The 12,908-nt window shown below is 36.5% G+C and overlaps 1 protein-coding gene across 1 annotated transcript; it reads right to left on the bottom strand.

Moving 5' to 3' along the window:
* Nucleotides 1-339: 339 nt before the first annotated feature.
* LOC141708602 (DNA mismatch repair protein MSH6) lies at nucleotides 340-9,827 on the bottom strand. Its single transcript, XM_074512310.1, has 21 exons — nucleotides 8,804-9,827; nucleotides 8,189-8,285; nucleotides 7,829-7,931; nucleotides 7,694-7,747; nucleotides 7,531-7,605; nucleotides 7,269-7,337; nucleotides 7,084-7,167; nucleotides 6,785-6,976; nucleotides 5,662-6,185; nucleotides 5,457-5,586; nucleotides 4,767-4,855; nucleotides 4,495-4,673; nucleotides 4,183-4,385; nucleotides 3,992-4,093; nucleotides 3,641-3,803; nucleotides 2,467-2,756; nucleotides 2,257-2,394; nucleotides 1,825-1,904; nucleotides 1,600-1,699; nucleotides 1,192-1,318; nucleotides 340-769 (listed from the first exon to the last, which is right to left on the bottom strand). Exons 1-21 carry the CDS (start codon nucleotides 9,636-9,638, stop codon nucleotides 543-545), a joined length of 3,861 nt encoding a protein of 1,286 aa, XP_074368411.1. The 5' UTR covers nucleotides 9,639-9,827; the 3' UTR covers nucleotides 340-542.
* Nucleotides 9,828-12,908: the final 3,081 nt, after the last annotated feature.

Below are 12,908 nucleotides of genomic sequence, written 5' to 3' on the forward strand. Positions count from 1 at the left end.
GAAAGTATTTGATTTCCTACAAAAAATTAATAAAGAAGTTGAATGTAATTAAAAATTAAGTTGGATAATAATTCATAGATTTTATAGTTATACTGAATACATGATTTAATTTTTTTAATAAAATTTAATTTGCTTAAATTTTATTTTGGAAGATGTTAATATATTTTGAATTATCAAAGTAAACCATGTTTCCCTAATAATATAATAGTATAGTACAGATGATTTGTGCACAATGAATGGTCCAGTTCTCTTAACACGCCATCACCTCCAATTTTGGCTGCAAAGGACCCCAGCCATCTTCATTTCGGACATGTATTTTTTTTAAAACGAGGAATGATAAGGTAGTTCAGATGCTATTGTTTCCAATGGCAAGTATACATTATCCAATTACTAGATGATGCAAGTTTAACATAATATACACTGTCAAATTTCCGCCTTTACCACTGATACACATGTTTTTATTTGTATCAAATTACATGCATAAGCAACCATGGTAAACATTGCAGTTGTCAAAATTGATGCTGAAGCAGATGTTGGATTCTTTAAATTTGCTCCAGAAGTATCCTTGCTCTATGCTGCAGTTCACCTAACGTGTTAACAACTATATCCTCATCACTATCTGATAAATTAATGAGGTTTCGAATGATGATTAATAATTTCTCTTCCCAACTTCCACCGGAAGTATCAAACTGCTTTCCTTGTTTACCATACATTCCTTCAAAATCTTGTGACTTGGTCACTGCTCTTTTTAGCACAGCGAACGGTAGTCCTGCAATTAATTATGCTAGTTATTTCAGAGAGATGGCAAAGATACTGTCAAAACTTAAATACCATATATGAATAAAGTATTTCAGGTTTCCAGTTTCTCTTACTTTTGACAAGTCTGGTTGAAATATCAAGACACCGCCTTAAATTTTTAAGCGTTTAAAAGGCCATTACCATGGAAATCTAATCTTGAACTAATAAAATTTTAATGTGAACTCAACTATGGCCTTGCTAATTAGGGGTGTGTGTGTGTGTATTAGCACCAGTTGAACCCTCCTGGTGGAATTCCAAGCCTGTGACAATCTTTTAGGTGGCCGTCATTAACCAACTCCCATGCCTCAAGGCATGACTATTTCTTTTATCAGACAAACAATTAGGTTGAGGGGAAAAGAAATCTGTAATTTTCAAATTGTTAAGCAAGCTTACCAGCTAGCCTTGCAACATTGACGCCATAACTTTTAGGGCATGCACCAAGAGTCAACTTGTACAGAAAGGTCACCTCTTCCAGGCCTTGGACTTCTCCCACTTGGCATGCCATGTGACAAAGGGAGACCTGTCACCCAAAAGGAGCAAGGCAAGTATTATATTAGTTCTTACAAATTTGACACCTTATAACATATATATCAAGTCTATCAAACAAAAACCTATCCACCACTTCAGTTCGTTTACAGGATCAGATTGATAACCATGCCTCCAGGCCTCGTTAGAATAAACTCTTTGGATGCCATTGGATGACATAACAGTAGTTAAAGATTAGAGAATTTATACATCCAGGTGAGATCATAAGATAAAATAAAACAATGTTTGATGGGTAAAAAAGAGTAGAATTTTTACCTTTGGATCATTGTGGTAGGATAGAGCCAACCGATGATAGTGAGTAGAAAACATTCCTCGACAGTGTACGTTATTGACAAAATGTTGAAGAACTGATTCGCTGAAAAGAAAGCAAAAGTTCAAAATGGCAAAAACTATTAATAGTAAGAACCAAGTACTGCAAGAAACAATAATGTTGTACTATTTACAAGCAGATCATGTTTAGCATCTTATTTTTGCACATACGCTATGGCTTGTCCATCTGAAGTTGAAGTCCCTCTTCCAAGCTCATCCAATGCCACAAGTGAATTGCGGGTTGCAGACAACTAAATTGAGAAATGAAAAGTGTCCAGATACCAAGTCAATTCAATACATCAAATATGTCAGTGATAGTTTGACGAGTAAATTCAGGTGTTGGTTAAGAGTATGTATAGTATTGGTATGAACTCGGCTATTTTTTTATTTTTGTAAGTGAAAATTATTTTACTTTTTACTAATATAGAACATTATAAGATATGAAGACGACCAAGTACTTAAATAACATAATCTTCACAAAGCTTGCATTAGACTGATATTTTTGTTCTTGCTTCTCACTATCAGACCAATTAATCTCTTTACTTTCTGAGAGCACTTAATGAAGATTTACAGTCAAATTCATAGCTCAAAAACAAATCTCACCAGCATTGATGAGGTTTCTACAAGCTCTGTTAAAAATGTACTTTGGCCAGCCATTATGTGATCTTTTGCACCCATCCGAACAAAAATGCAATCAACAGGAGACATTTCAAAGTTTTCTGCAGGGACATATGCTCCAACCTGGGAAATGAATAAAGTGAATATACAAATAAACTCTTAAAATGAAGCTTAACCACTGGACCAAGAACTAACCTGGGCTAATATTACTGCCAGGCAGACTTGACGTAAGAAAGTTGATTTCCCGCCCATATTTGGACCAGTAAGCAGGATAAAGCTCGCACAATCATGACCTCCGAGATTTACATCATTAGGGACAAAGGTACCCTTGCCTAGAGAATCACTCCTTAGAACAGGATGCCCTAAACTTCTAGCAGCAAGGTGTGGCACTTCATCCAGATTAGATAACCCAGAGATAGTAGGCTGGCACGTCGGTCCTTCATAGTAATCACTTGCAATTGCCAAACTTATCAACACATCAAGTTCTGAAAAATGTAAAACCAACTTCCACCTAGTCAGCTACTAGAATACAATTATCTAAATTTACTGCAACTAGACAGGTTGCCTTCTTTAATGGAGAGAGAAAGCAGGATAAAACATCTACACTATACTAAATAAGAGTACAACTGATGTTATACTTGCTAATGTGTCATTTTATTATTTATTGATGATGTCATGCTTGCTTATGTGCCAATTTTTCATTAAATCTCATTTTTTCTAAAATGCATGAAATCTCCTCTTTCATATTCTCTATGCACTTCTCTCTCTTCACCAATTCTCTCTCACCCCCCATATATCACTCATTAATTGATCACAAAGTCTCTCATTCTCAATTCTCATATCTTCCTCCATTAATTCTCTACTTATCTTTTTTCTTTTATACCTACTGTCAATATAGTTTACAACACAATATACATCAAATAATTTTATATTTTTAAAACTAATAAAAATTGGTTATTAGTTTTGAAATATTTGTGTGAGATTAATTTAGCTACAGAAATATTTAGAAGTAAAATTTTAAAATTGAAGACATTTAAATAACATATGTAATAAATTATTTATATTATACATATTTGAAATAATGTTTTATTAAACTCAACTATTACTTTCAGATAAACTAACTATTAACCGGGATCGGCCCGGGAACTAATCTAGTTATGCATTAGCATTACAGAGAAATATGCCAAGAACTGGATCAAAGACAAAGGAGAAGTAATATGATGATATTTTCCTTTCAACTAAAGCATGAAGAGGACCGACATTCCTTGCACAAAAGAGAATAGTTTGTTACAAAAAAATTAAGTATTTGCATTATTAGCAACACATAAGATTACCCTAACTCCATACTCAGGTTAAAAGGCACAGATACCTGCAGTAGTAGATACCAATTGCCTCCATTTATCATGATGCTCACAAAATCGTATTATCAACCTTTGTAAAATGCTTTTAAGCTTAGCGTCTTTCTCAGATTCAGCCTGCGAGAGCTCTTTTATGAAATTTTTAATAGACGGGGTCCAGTACCGAGAAACCCCCTGCATGTCAAAATACAACAAAAACAGCTTTCTGTGAAAAATTAAAAACAACTACATAGCTACAACATCTGTATAAGTTGATGTAGATAATCCATTATCACAATCACAAAAGTCATATCACATAATAGTAATTTTAAGGAGACGGCCAAATTAAAATTCTGCTGGGGTTCAAACACTATTTAGATTACCTTTTTGGAAGATTGTAACTCATAATCTCGGGGAACACTACTAGACAAACTTTCAGGTACTTCTAAAAGGTAAGCATCTTTTCCTATGGTTACATAATTTATCTGTAAAAGAAGAAGATGGTTAATTTTAGCTCAATAGATACGGGAGTACACTTCTATATATTTATATCATTTGTTATTTATAGTCTTACTGATGTATCTCCAAGAACTTTTCTCTGTTCCTTCAAGTGTTCTTTCAAATTGGATTCAATCCCTTGAACTGCTTGGCAGGCAGAATCATACTCTTCATCAGCTCCCTCCCGAGGTATTATACGGCCTGAATTATTTGCATCCACCCAGTCAAATGCATTCTTGAAATGCTTCAGGATGGATTGAACGTTAGGAAGCCCTTTACCTACACAGTTAACCGATTTATAAGCTCCAAAGAAAAAACTCGGTATTAAAAGGAAGTTACTTTACTTTGTTTAGCATTCTTATCAACAAAGAAAGTCTTGCAAGTTTACCAGGTGTTAATAAGTGATGTAATGGCCCAAAATTAATATTTTCCAGAGTGCCACCAAGTAGAAAGCAGGCATGGTTCATTAATTCACAACCACGAAGAGCTGATATGAACTCCTGAAGTTGTTTTTTTGAAGCATCCTCATACAGGACCACTTTATTTGCGTTCCTACCACTTGCTTCACTGCTCATTGCAATCAAAGGATAAGGACAAGCTTCTGAAATACACTCAACAGCTTACTAAAGCAAAAAAATATGATAGTGACTTTTAGTTTACCTGCCAGCAAAGACGCGTGATAGCAACCGTTCCATATCCGGTAATCTTGACAATTCTTTGCGGAAATCAAGTGCAGAAGGTAGACTAGCCTATCAATTATGGAAACCATTAAAGGAATGTGGCAAAGACAAGCCTAAAGTATTCTATGTCTAGCTCTAGCAGAGAGCAAAATTCGATATCCAGAACAGTCACGTGTTGGGATAACTATATTGCTGCAAGTTCTGACGCAAGATGCAAATTCGTAATACTAACTAAAGCTGAAGTTTCAAAAAGGCAAAGAAGCGGGAAAGAATCCAACAATATTAATTTTATCCAAGCAACTACCTATCACATAAGTTAAAAGGGGAAACGTTTTGGCCAAATCATAAAAACATATATAATTTTTTCCACATCTGGTCGGAAAGGATCACTTCTATAGTGATCCTGGAACTTCATCAAGGAACAAAAAAATATCTATTCTGCATGGTCAAGCCACAGTGTCCACCAATACTGATACAACATTTTGTAGTCCTGTAGTCTCATCTTTAGAAATGTCCAACTTTATATAGTAAAACCATATTGACCAACCTAATTGACAATTACTTTTTGATGTTCTAGTTAAGTTACCTCACTGCTAAACGAACATCGCCGTCCCATAATCCAGTAACCGGGTATATTTACCAGAAGTTCAGGGAAATAGAACAGGCTTACCTTCAGTGCCGCAACTGCATCCTGGCGTTCCTTGATCAGATCTATTTGGTACAAAGGCCGCGCCAGCCATGTTTTTAGCAACCTCTTTCCAAATGCTGTTATACAGTGGTTCAATTGAGCATACAATGTCCTTCATACACAAAACAGGGCTCCTTAAGATAAGATTAACGAAAGTGATAGTTATGGTAAAAATTTCTATACATACCCTGAAGAACCTCCGTTTTTACTGTTTTCAAATATCTCTAAGTTCTCCAATGCGGAAGCATCAAGAACCATATATGGTTTTCGCGATATAACACTCCCACCTGAGCATGGAAGTACCTCATATGTTGCATACCTAAGAAAAGTCTCGTCAAGAAAGGCCTGCCTCAGGTAGAAAATAGCGCCTCCAAGAGCAGAGAGTGCATGTATGCCCTTATCACCTGCAGTCACAAGCTCAAATAGAACCTCCGGCAGGTAGTTCATGTCCCTGTCCTTTCCAGAGGGATCAGTAGCATGTGAAACTGATCCGTCAATATGCTTGTAGATACCCTTGACTTCACAGACAGTTCTTTCAGCATCCCAGAACTGTGTGAGAGGGACCAAATCATTTACTAAAGGATTTCTTGTATGCCTCTGCAGTACTTTCTCAGTTTCTGGGCTAAGCAACTTAGCAGGTTTTATTATTTCAACTGGTCTGAGTTCAGTCAGTAAACAGCTCAGAACACTGCACTCTGTGTCATCCTCGAACTGCCAAACAGAAGCTAACTTAGCCACATTATTGATCAGCACGTAAATGAGAATCCAAAAGAGATTACAAATAAAATATAATTGTTCAATAAAAGTAAACATACACTAAAATTAACAAATTAGAAATTACAATGCTGAAGTGTCAGTATGCCAGAACTCTGCAAATATATAATGCAAGATCTGTACACAAACACGACCAGTATAAGGGACTTTTTTCAAACCTAAAGAACAATTATGAGAAAAGGAGAGAAGGGGTGGAGCTTAAAGGCTAAACTAATAATCGACGTGTGCTGTTCATGGGCAGATTCATCGGACATACTTAGCATATCACTGTACCTCTACACTACAGACATGCTGTCATAATGTTATTAACTGTATCCATTCAGAAACATTTACAACCATAAGAATTATTTTTCAGTAATAAGTACCATCTTGTTTTTACCTGTATAATGTGGCAATTCATTGTTCTACTGACTTCTAATCTACTGAGCATATAAAACTTTTGGGCAAGTACAAGTGTAGCAACTTCACATCTACATTCACAATTTAAATTTAACACTTTCTGATGGTAGCTACTACTTCACATTTATCATACAAACCTGTCCAAGTAGAATTTTGCTTGTAGCAACATCGACGACACAAACACCAAATATTCGACGCTCTTGGTCTGAGAGAGATTGGCAGCATTCAGCGACTGCCATTAGGTAAGAAGCATCAGGATTTGCTGACTGCAACTCACCCTCAGTTAATGTTCCTTTAGTGACTACTGCACATATCTCTCTTTTAACAACCTACAAGCCCAATGTATATGTTTTGTAGTTAAATGTAAAAAGCATATACTAGAGACAAAGAAAAAAGATTTGATAGCTTTGTCAATGGACCATTTATTTCATTGTACCTTATCTTTGGAACCTTGCTCTTTGCGTCGAAGGTCAAGTTGTGCAGGTGTTTCTGTCTGCTCTACAACAAGAACCCGGTAGCCCTGCAAATATTTGGAAACTCAGACATATATGTTTCTTGCAGAAGTATGCTGCAAAGTTAACTAAAAGGATTGCAAGAAAGGTGTATATTAATTTTTACAACCTTTTGAGCCAGTTTTTCAATATACATCGAGAAATTCTTCTCTGGAAATCCACAATGAGGTTGAGTTCCCTAAAAATTTAAATTATAGTTAAGTACTTGTAAGTTGTAACAAGATATATGATGTATAAAAGTAAGCAGAATGTTTTCAGAAAATAAATTTTGTTTTCAAACTTTTCTCCTTTAAAGGAAGCTAGTTCAGAGAGTACAATCAGCTTACTTTTATTCATATTCATCATAAATAAAACCCAATATTTAATAATACCTTCATATATTGTAAGTCGAGTTCTTTCGCACCGACATGTGCGTCCATCTCAAACAGCTCATAAAACTTGCCCATCTAATTCAGAAAAACACAATGTTCATCAATAAAATGTGAGCAGCTTTTAGGGACAACAGCAATAATTATATCTGCAAACTCAAATTACCTTGAAAAATAGAACCTTGTCCATATTCATTGACTTAAACTCCCACCACTGTCTCTGTTGATGTACAGGAAAAACTTACACACGTACAACTAAACTATAAAAATAAATACATATATATACATATACAAGTTTTACCTGACCACCCGTTAAACTATTCAAGAACTGAGGCGGCAAGTATAAAGTTTTTGGATCATAATTTTCATCTCCAGGACGTCGTTTATTGGCATCCCTGCGGTTCCTGTTCAGAATTCAAGGACAAAAATTGATTCATCAAAATAATAATGGCATACAACTAGCTGTCTTTTATTTGCTTAGAAACCAGAAGTGGAGGTAAAATGAGGATGCATCCATAATGTAATTATACTGTGGACATTAAAGTACCTCGATAAAGGACAAGTAAATTCTCCCGAAACTAATTTGATTGCAGATACATTCTATGAATATTAAATGGAGTTAACTCTAAAAGTCAAATTAAATTATGCAATAAGGACTTACTCTGAAAGGAACTTGAACTTATCCTTCTCTCGCATACCAAACCTCTCCGCAGCATCACCCGTTGGAAACTTATCAGAAAGCATAAACTTGTTTCCACCTGCAAATACCTCAGTCAATCACATGGCCCATGCAATTGAAAGCGATTTGCTAGGATTCATGTTAGTTTATGGTGCATTAGCAGGATGCATCTAAAGAAGATTACAGAGCATGAATAAGCTGGCAAGTATAAAAAGTAAAGTAGATTAATTATGCACAAAGAAAGAAAAAGGTAGTAAATCTTTTCATTTAATTAAACTATTATTTCAAAAAATTATTCCTGTAGCAATATTAGCCATGAGCATAAACTATCACAACATGTAGTGAGTACTAGGATTATAGAGGAAATACTTGAGATACTGTTAATATGTTTGCCGGGGGTTAGCTGCCCCTAACGGCCTAACCATATGCAATAAGTCTATAAGGGGTTAGAATTTAGACGAATCAATATTTACAAAGAATTCATTATACCCTATTGCAAAATGCAAGTTCAAAATTAACATCACTTTTAAAACTCAACCACGCAAAATTAAATTTTATTTTAAAAGGAGGCCTAGGGATATAATAATTGTCACTCACTATCATTATTAATCTGATCAATGAGTTTATTTCTCCCAACATCTGCACCATTTTTGCTTTTTTTACTCGAACTAGGTTCATCTTCTCCCGCACTTTTCCGTTTCTTAAAATCAAAAATCTTAGCTGGCTTCTTCACACTACTCGGTCTTTCATCCTCCTCCCCATCATCCAAATCCATACTCTCATCCTCGTCCTCCATCACCTCCTTTTCCACATTCTTCCCCCAATCCTCATCAGTCGAATCATCTCCATCTCCACCGCTCTCCAAACCCCCCTTATCCTTTTCCTTATCATCCTCATCGTCATCCTCAACCACCGACACTTTCCTTAACCTCCGAAACTTGTTAACACTCCCCTCAATCCACTCAACCTTCTCTTTCGATAAATCCAAAAGCTCCTCTTCCGAATCATCATACTGCACCAAATGCTTACCACTAACTCTATCGAAACTCTTGACGTATCCTTCGTACCACGACTTATCCAACGGCCAATAAACCTTGACTCTCTTCCCAACCGCATCCCCATCCAACAATCTCCTCGGCGTAATGGGAGAAAATTGAGTGGGACCAATCACTAGAAGCGGCTTGCTCCTTTTAGTTTGATTAGTTGATGGAGTAGTAGTAGAGGTGGGGGTCAAATTGGGGGTAATTTTAGGGTTGGGGTTAGGGCTAGGGCTAGGGCTAGTGCTTAATTTGGAATGTGATTTGGGGAGAATGGATGAGGGGGATGGTGTTGGAGAAGGTGAGGAAGATGATTTGGTGAAAAAAGAAGTGATTTGGCGTTGTTGATCGACTAATGGTGATCGGCCGTTGCTCGACCGCCGTGAATTAGACATCGGGAAATGAGAGAGAGAGAGAGAGTGCGAGGGAGTGATTTGGGGGGTTTAGGAAGGGAGGTTAGAGCGGGAATGCTAACAGTCGGTGTGCTTTTGGCGGGAATTTCTTAGGGTTTTACGTCAACATTTAACGGTACTATCCTTTGGATTAGAGATACTGGCCATAGGAGTTGGAGACAAGTGGTATGCTAAGCCTAATCCTTTGCTCAAACGTGATTATTTTTATTTTTTTTTCTGTTTTCTTCCCTAATTAAATTGTGAACTCTTGCATTCTCGCAAAATCTTCCCAACCATACTTACCTTTTTTTCGTTACAAATTATTACAAGTTATTTTTTAAGTCTTCTCACTAAATTTATCTAAATATCGATCAAAATATTGTTCTCAAATCCCAATGCATCAAACTCAACAAAAAAAATATATTGTGTGATTAAGTAGTGCCCCTGAACTCAAAAGTAATATTTTGGAATACTTTTAAATGATAAGAATTTTTTTATAAATCCAAAATAATATTGTTTAGGAACAGATTATCGAAATTTCTTATGTATTCTTATCACATTCGTTCAGTTATTCCAAATTGAATTCATGCAGAATCAATATGTATATACAAGCTGTTCAAATATAAACTAATTTTTCCTTGCATGTTACAGAAACAACCTACTGGCCTTAGTATTGAATTCTGTTTGTTCGTGCTCTCGGTTAATTTATAAGTAAAATATTTTTTAATAATTTTTACATGTTTGTTTGCTTACAAAGAAAAATATTGTGCATAATAATAGAATATAAATTCTCATTTGGGCTCGGACCCGGGTCCCCTCGGACTAGTCCGGATCCAGCTTAACTCGAGACCAAAATAATAAAATATAAATCCTTACCTGGATTTGGACCCGGGTCACCTAACTCAGTTCTGATCCGGTCCAAGTCCAGCTTAACTCAGGACCAAAATAATCTTGTGGTCATGTTCCAGTAGGCCCACTAAGTACACATTACGTGAAGCGCAAGTCACAATTAAAGATCTCACTTGACAAATAACATGTGTAAATGGATGGGGAGGAGCACGCTCTTCAACTATCTTAAACTTGGATACATGTAACACATTTCGGGTGCCTCCTCCGCTCCCCGGACCGTTCCGGCCCTGATTGAAAGGTAGGAGCCCTGGAGTCTACTCTTGAACTATTTAGGAACATTGAACTATTTAGGAAGAAAGGGTTTTGGGGTTACTCACTTTTTCCGTACACACTTAAACACGTACATCCACAACCATTTTATATTTTGTCTACTTTATTTAAAAGCGAATGTTTACTCTCACACCGATGATGTCACGAAGCTCAGATTCCCCTCCGGTGTTATTTTACAAACATTGAACAACAGTTACACCGCAAGAAAGGTTCATGCGCGTCGTCAGAGTAACTAACTGTGGATTGGGGTTATCACATGTTGATTGTTTTATTAGAAATGATGAAGTCTTCTCTTCAATTCATTCGAGGAATGGACAAGAATTATTATGATAGACTATGATAATAAGGTGACAAAAATAATAAATAAATAGCTCAAAACCATAAGACGCGAGTCTGAAGTTCAAACTTTAGGCTTGAACTCAAATCAAGCAAAGCAACTCCCCTTTGACTGGCTACACTTTTTGTGCTCTCTCAAGTTCGTCTCTACTCCGTGTATGTATTGTGCTATTTCAGATTATTAGTTTTGTACTTCTGCAAACTGATAAGTCTACAATATTATTAAATTATTAAGACTATAATTTTGGAGGTAATTTCTTTACTTTAATTTGCCAACCCCTTTCAGTGAGGTTATGCTTTTCTATTTATAGGGGCCCAAAATGGGCTATTTATTACAAAGTGGGCTTCTTGGGCCAAATACAAGTTATTATGATCTAATTTCTTCTTGGGCTTCTTCTTTCTAGTCCAAGGTCCAACATTTGTCCCCCTCCCAGTTTTTGAGCAATATCTTTAGATTTGTACCTAATAGTCTTTTGGATTCCTGCAAGATTAATTAGTAGGTGATAATTGATGAAAAAATAAATGGGTAATGAGGGTGAAAATAAATGGATAAATAAATAAATAATAATGAAGGAGGTAAGAGTGTGATAGGGTGTAATGACAAGTTGACTTTGAAAATAAACTTTTATCTTTATTACATGTACATTTTACCATTCCCCAAAGTATATATAATTATATTTGTGTCTAACTGTCTCTTTTTTTGTTTTATTTTTGGCGACATCGATTAAGGGTGGCTCTTCGGCTTCCCGTTTCTCTTAACAAAAGCAGCAGCGGTTCCCCGGAATTTCACTATGTGCAAATTGAGTTTCTCCCTCCTGGAAGTTTTCTTTCCTCACTCTTTCTTATTTGCTATTATTCCTCGTGTCGTTGTATTGTCTTATACTAGTATATTGTCTTTGTACTGTTCTTGAACCTATGGATCAATCAAGCTCTTCATCATTGCCCGCTGAGTCTACCCGTGATCCTGGTAAGAGACCTTTAGATGAAGGGGATCAAGAATCTTCCCTTAACCTTAACCATTTAGATATTCCAGATTTAGAACAACGTGGTTCTTTCGATTTTCTTGATCACGACGACTTTTTGGGAGGTATACCTGTAGGGTCGTTGCCCTCCCCCCCTTTGAGTCCGCGAACAATAGAGAATAAGAATCGAATTGTTGAGGAAAGTCTTCGGTTGGGTATGAGTGAGTTTAGAGGGAAGTCTAGTTTGAATTATTTAGGTTACTATATTACCAAGGACCCACCGTTAGATAAGTTGAAGAAGTATGTGGATCTGTCGAATGGGTATCGGTATCGGGTGCCGACAGCTGATGAGAGAGTTTGGATGATGCCAGAATATGGGATGCACGGAATACCGATGATTATGTTTCACTTCGGCCTTCGGCTGCCTATGCATCCCTTTTTTTTAGCAATGTTCGAGGCGATTGGTTGCGGGGTGAGTCAACTAACACCGAATTCCATAGCGCATCTTAGTGGGTTCGTAGCTCTGTGTCGTGATAAGGGTCGGGTACCGTCTTTTAAACTCTTCTTCTCAATATATGCGGTTCGGTATCATGATGGTCAAGTTTACTTCGACTGTCCTTACAAGAGGGTTAAGATTGTTAGTGTTCGATCCTCGAACTCCGGATACCACTCGAGGTGGATGTATATTGGGGGGCCTGATTTAGAATTTGTGAAACCTTGTGGGAAGGTAAGTCAGTTGACAGTCGATTATCTGAATAATTTGGAAAAGTGTGACGATAGTAAGTTGAATGAATTT

This window comes from Apium graveolens, chromosome 2 (genome assembly GCF_009905375.1).
Source record: "Apium graveolens cultivar Ventura chromosome 2, ASM990537v1, whole genome shotgun sequence".
NCBI classification, from domain to species: domain Eukaryota; kingdom Viridiplantae; phylum Streptophyta; class Magnoliopsida; order Apiales; family Apiaceae; genus Apium; species Apium graveolens.

Excerpts from the sequence above, each read along its gene's own strand:
- LOC141708602 (XM_074512310.1), bottom strand. The coding sequence starts at position 9,638 with ATGTCTAATTCACGGCGGTCGAGCAACGGCCGATCACCATTAGTCGAT. Across the intron at positions 6,186-6,784 it reads GCAAAATTCTACTTGGACAG|TTCGAGGATGACACAGAGTG; the intron begins GTTTGTATGATA and ends TCTGTTTGGCAG. Across the intron at positions 4,856-5,456 it reads ATGCAGTTGCGGCACTGAAG|GCTAGTCTACCTTCTGCACT; the intron begins GTAAGCCTGTTC and ends CATAATTGATAG.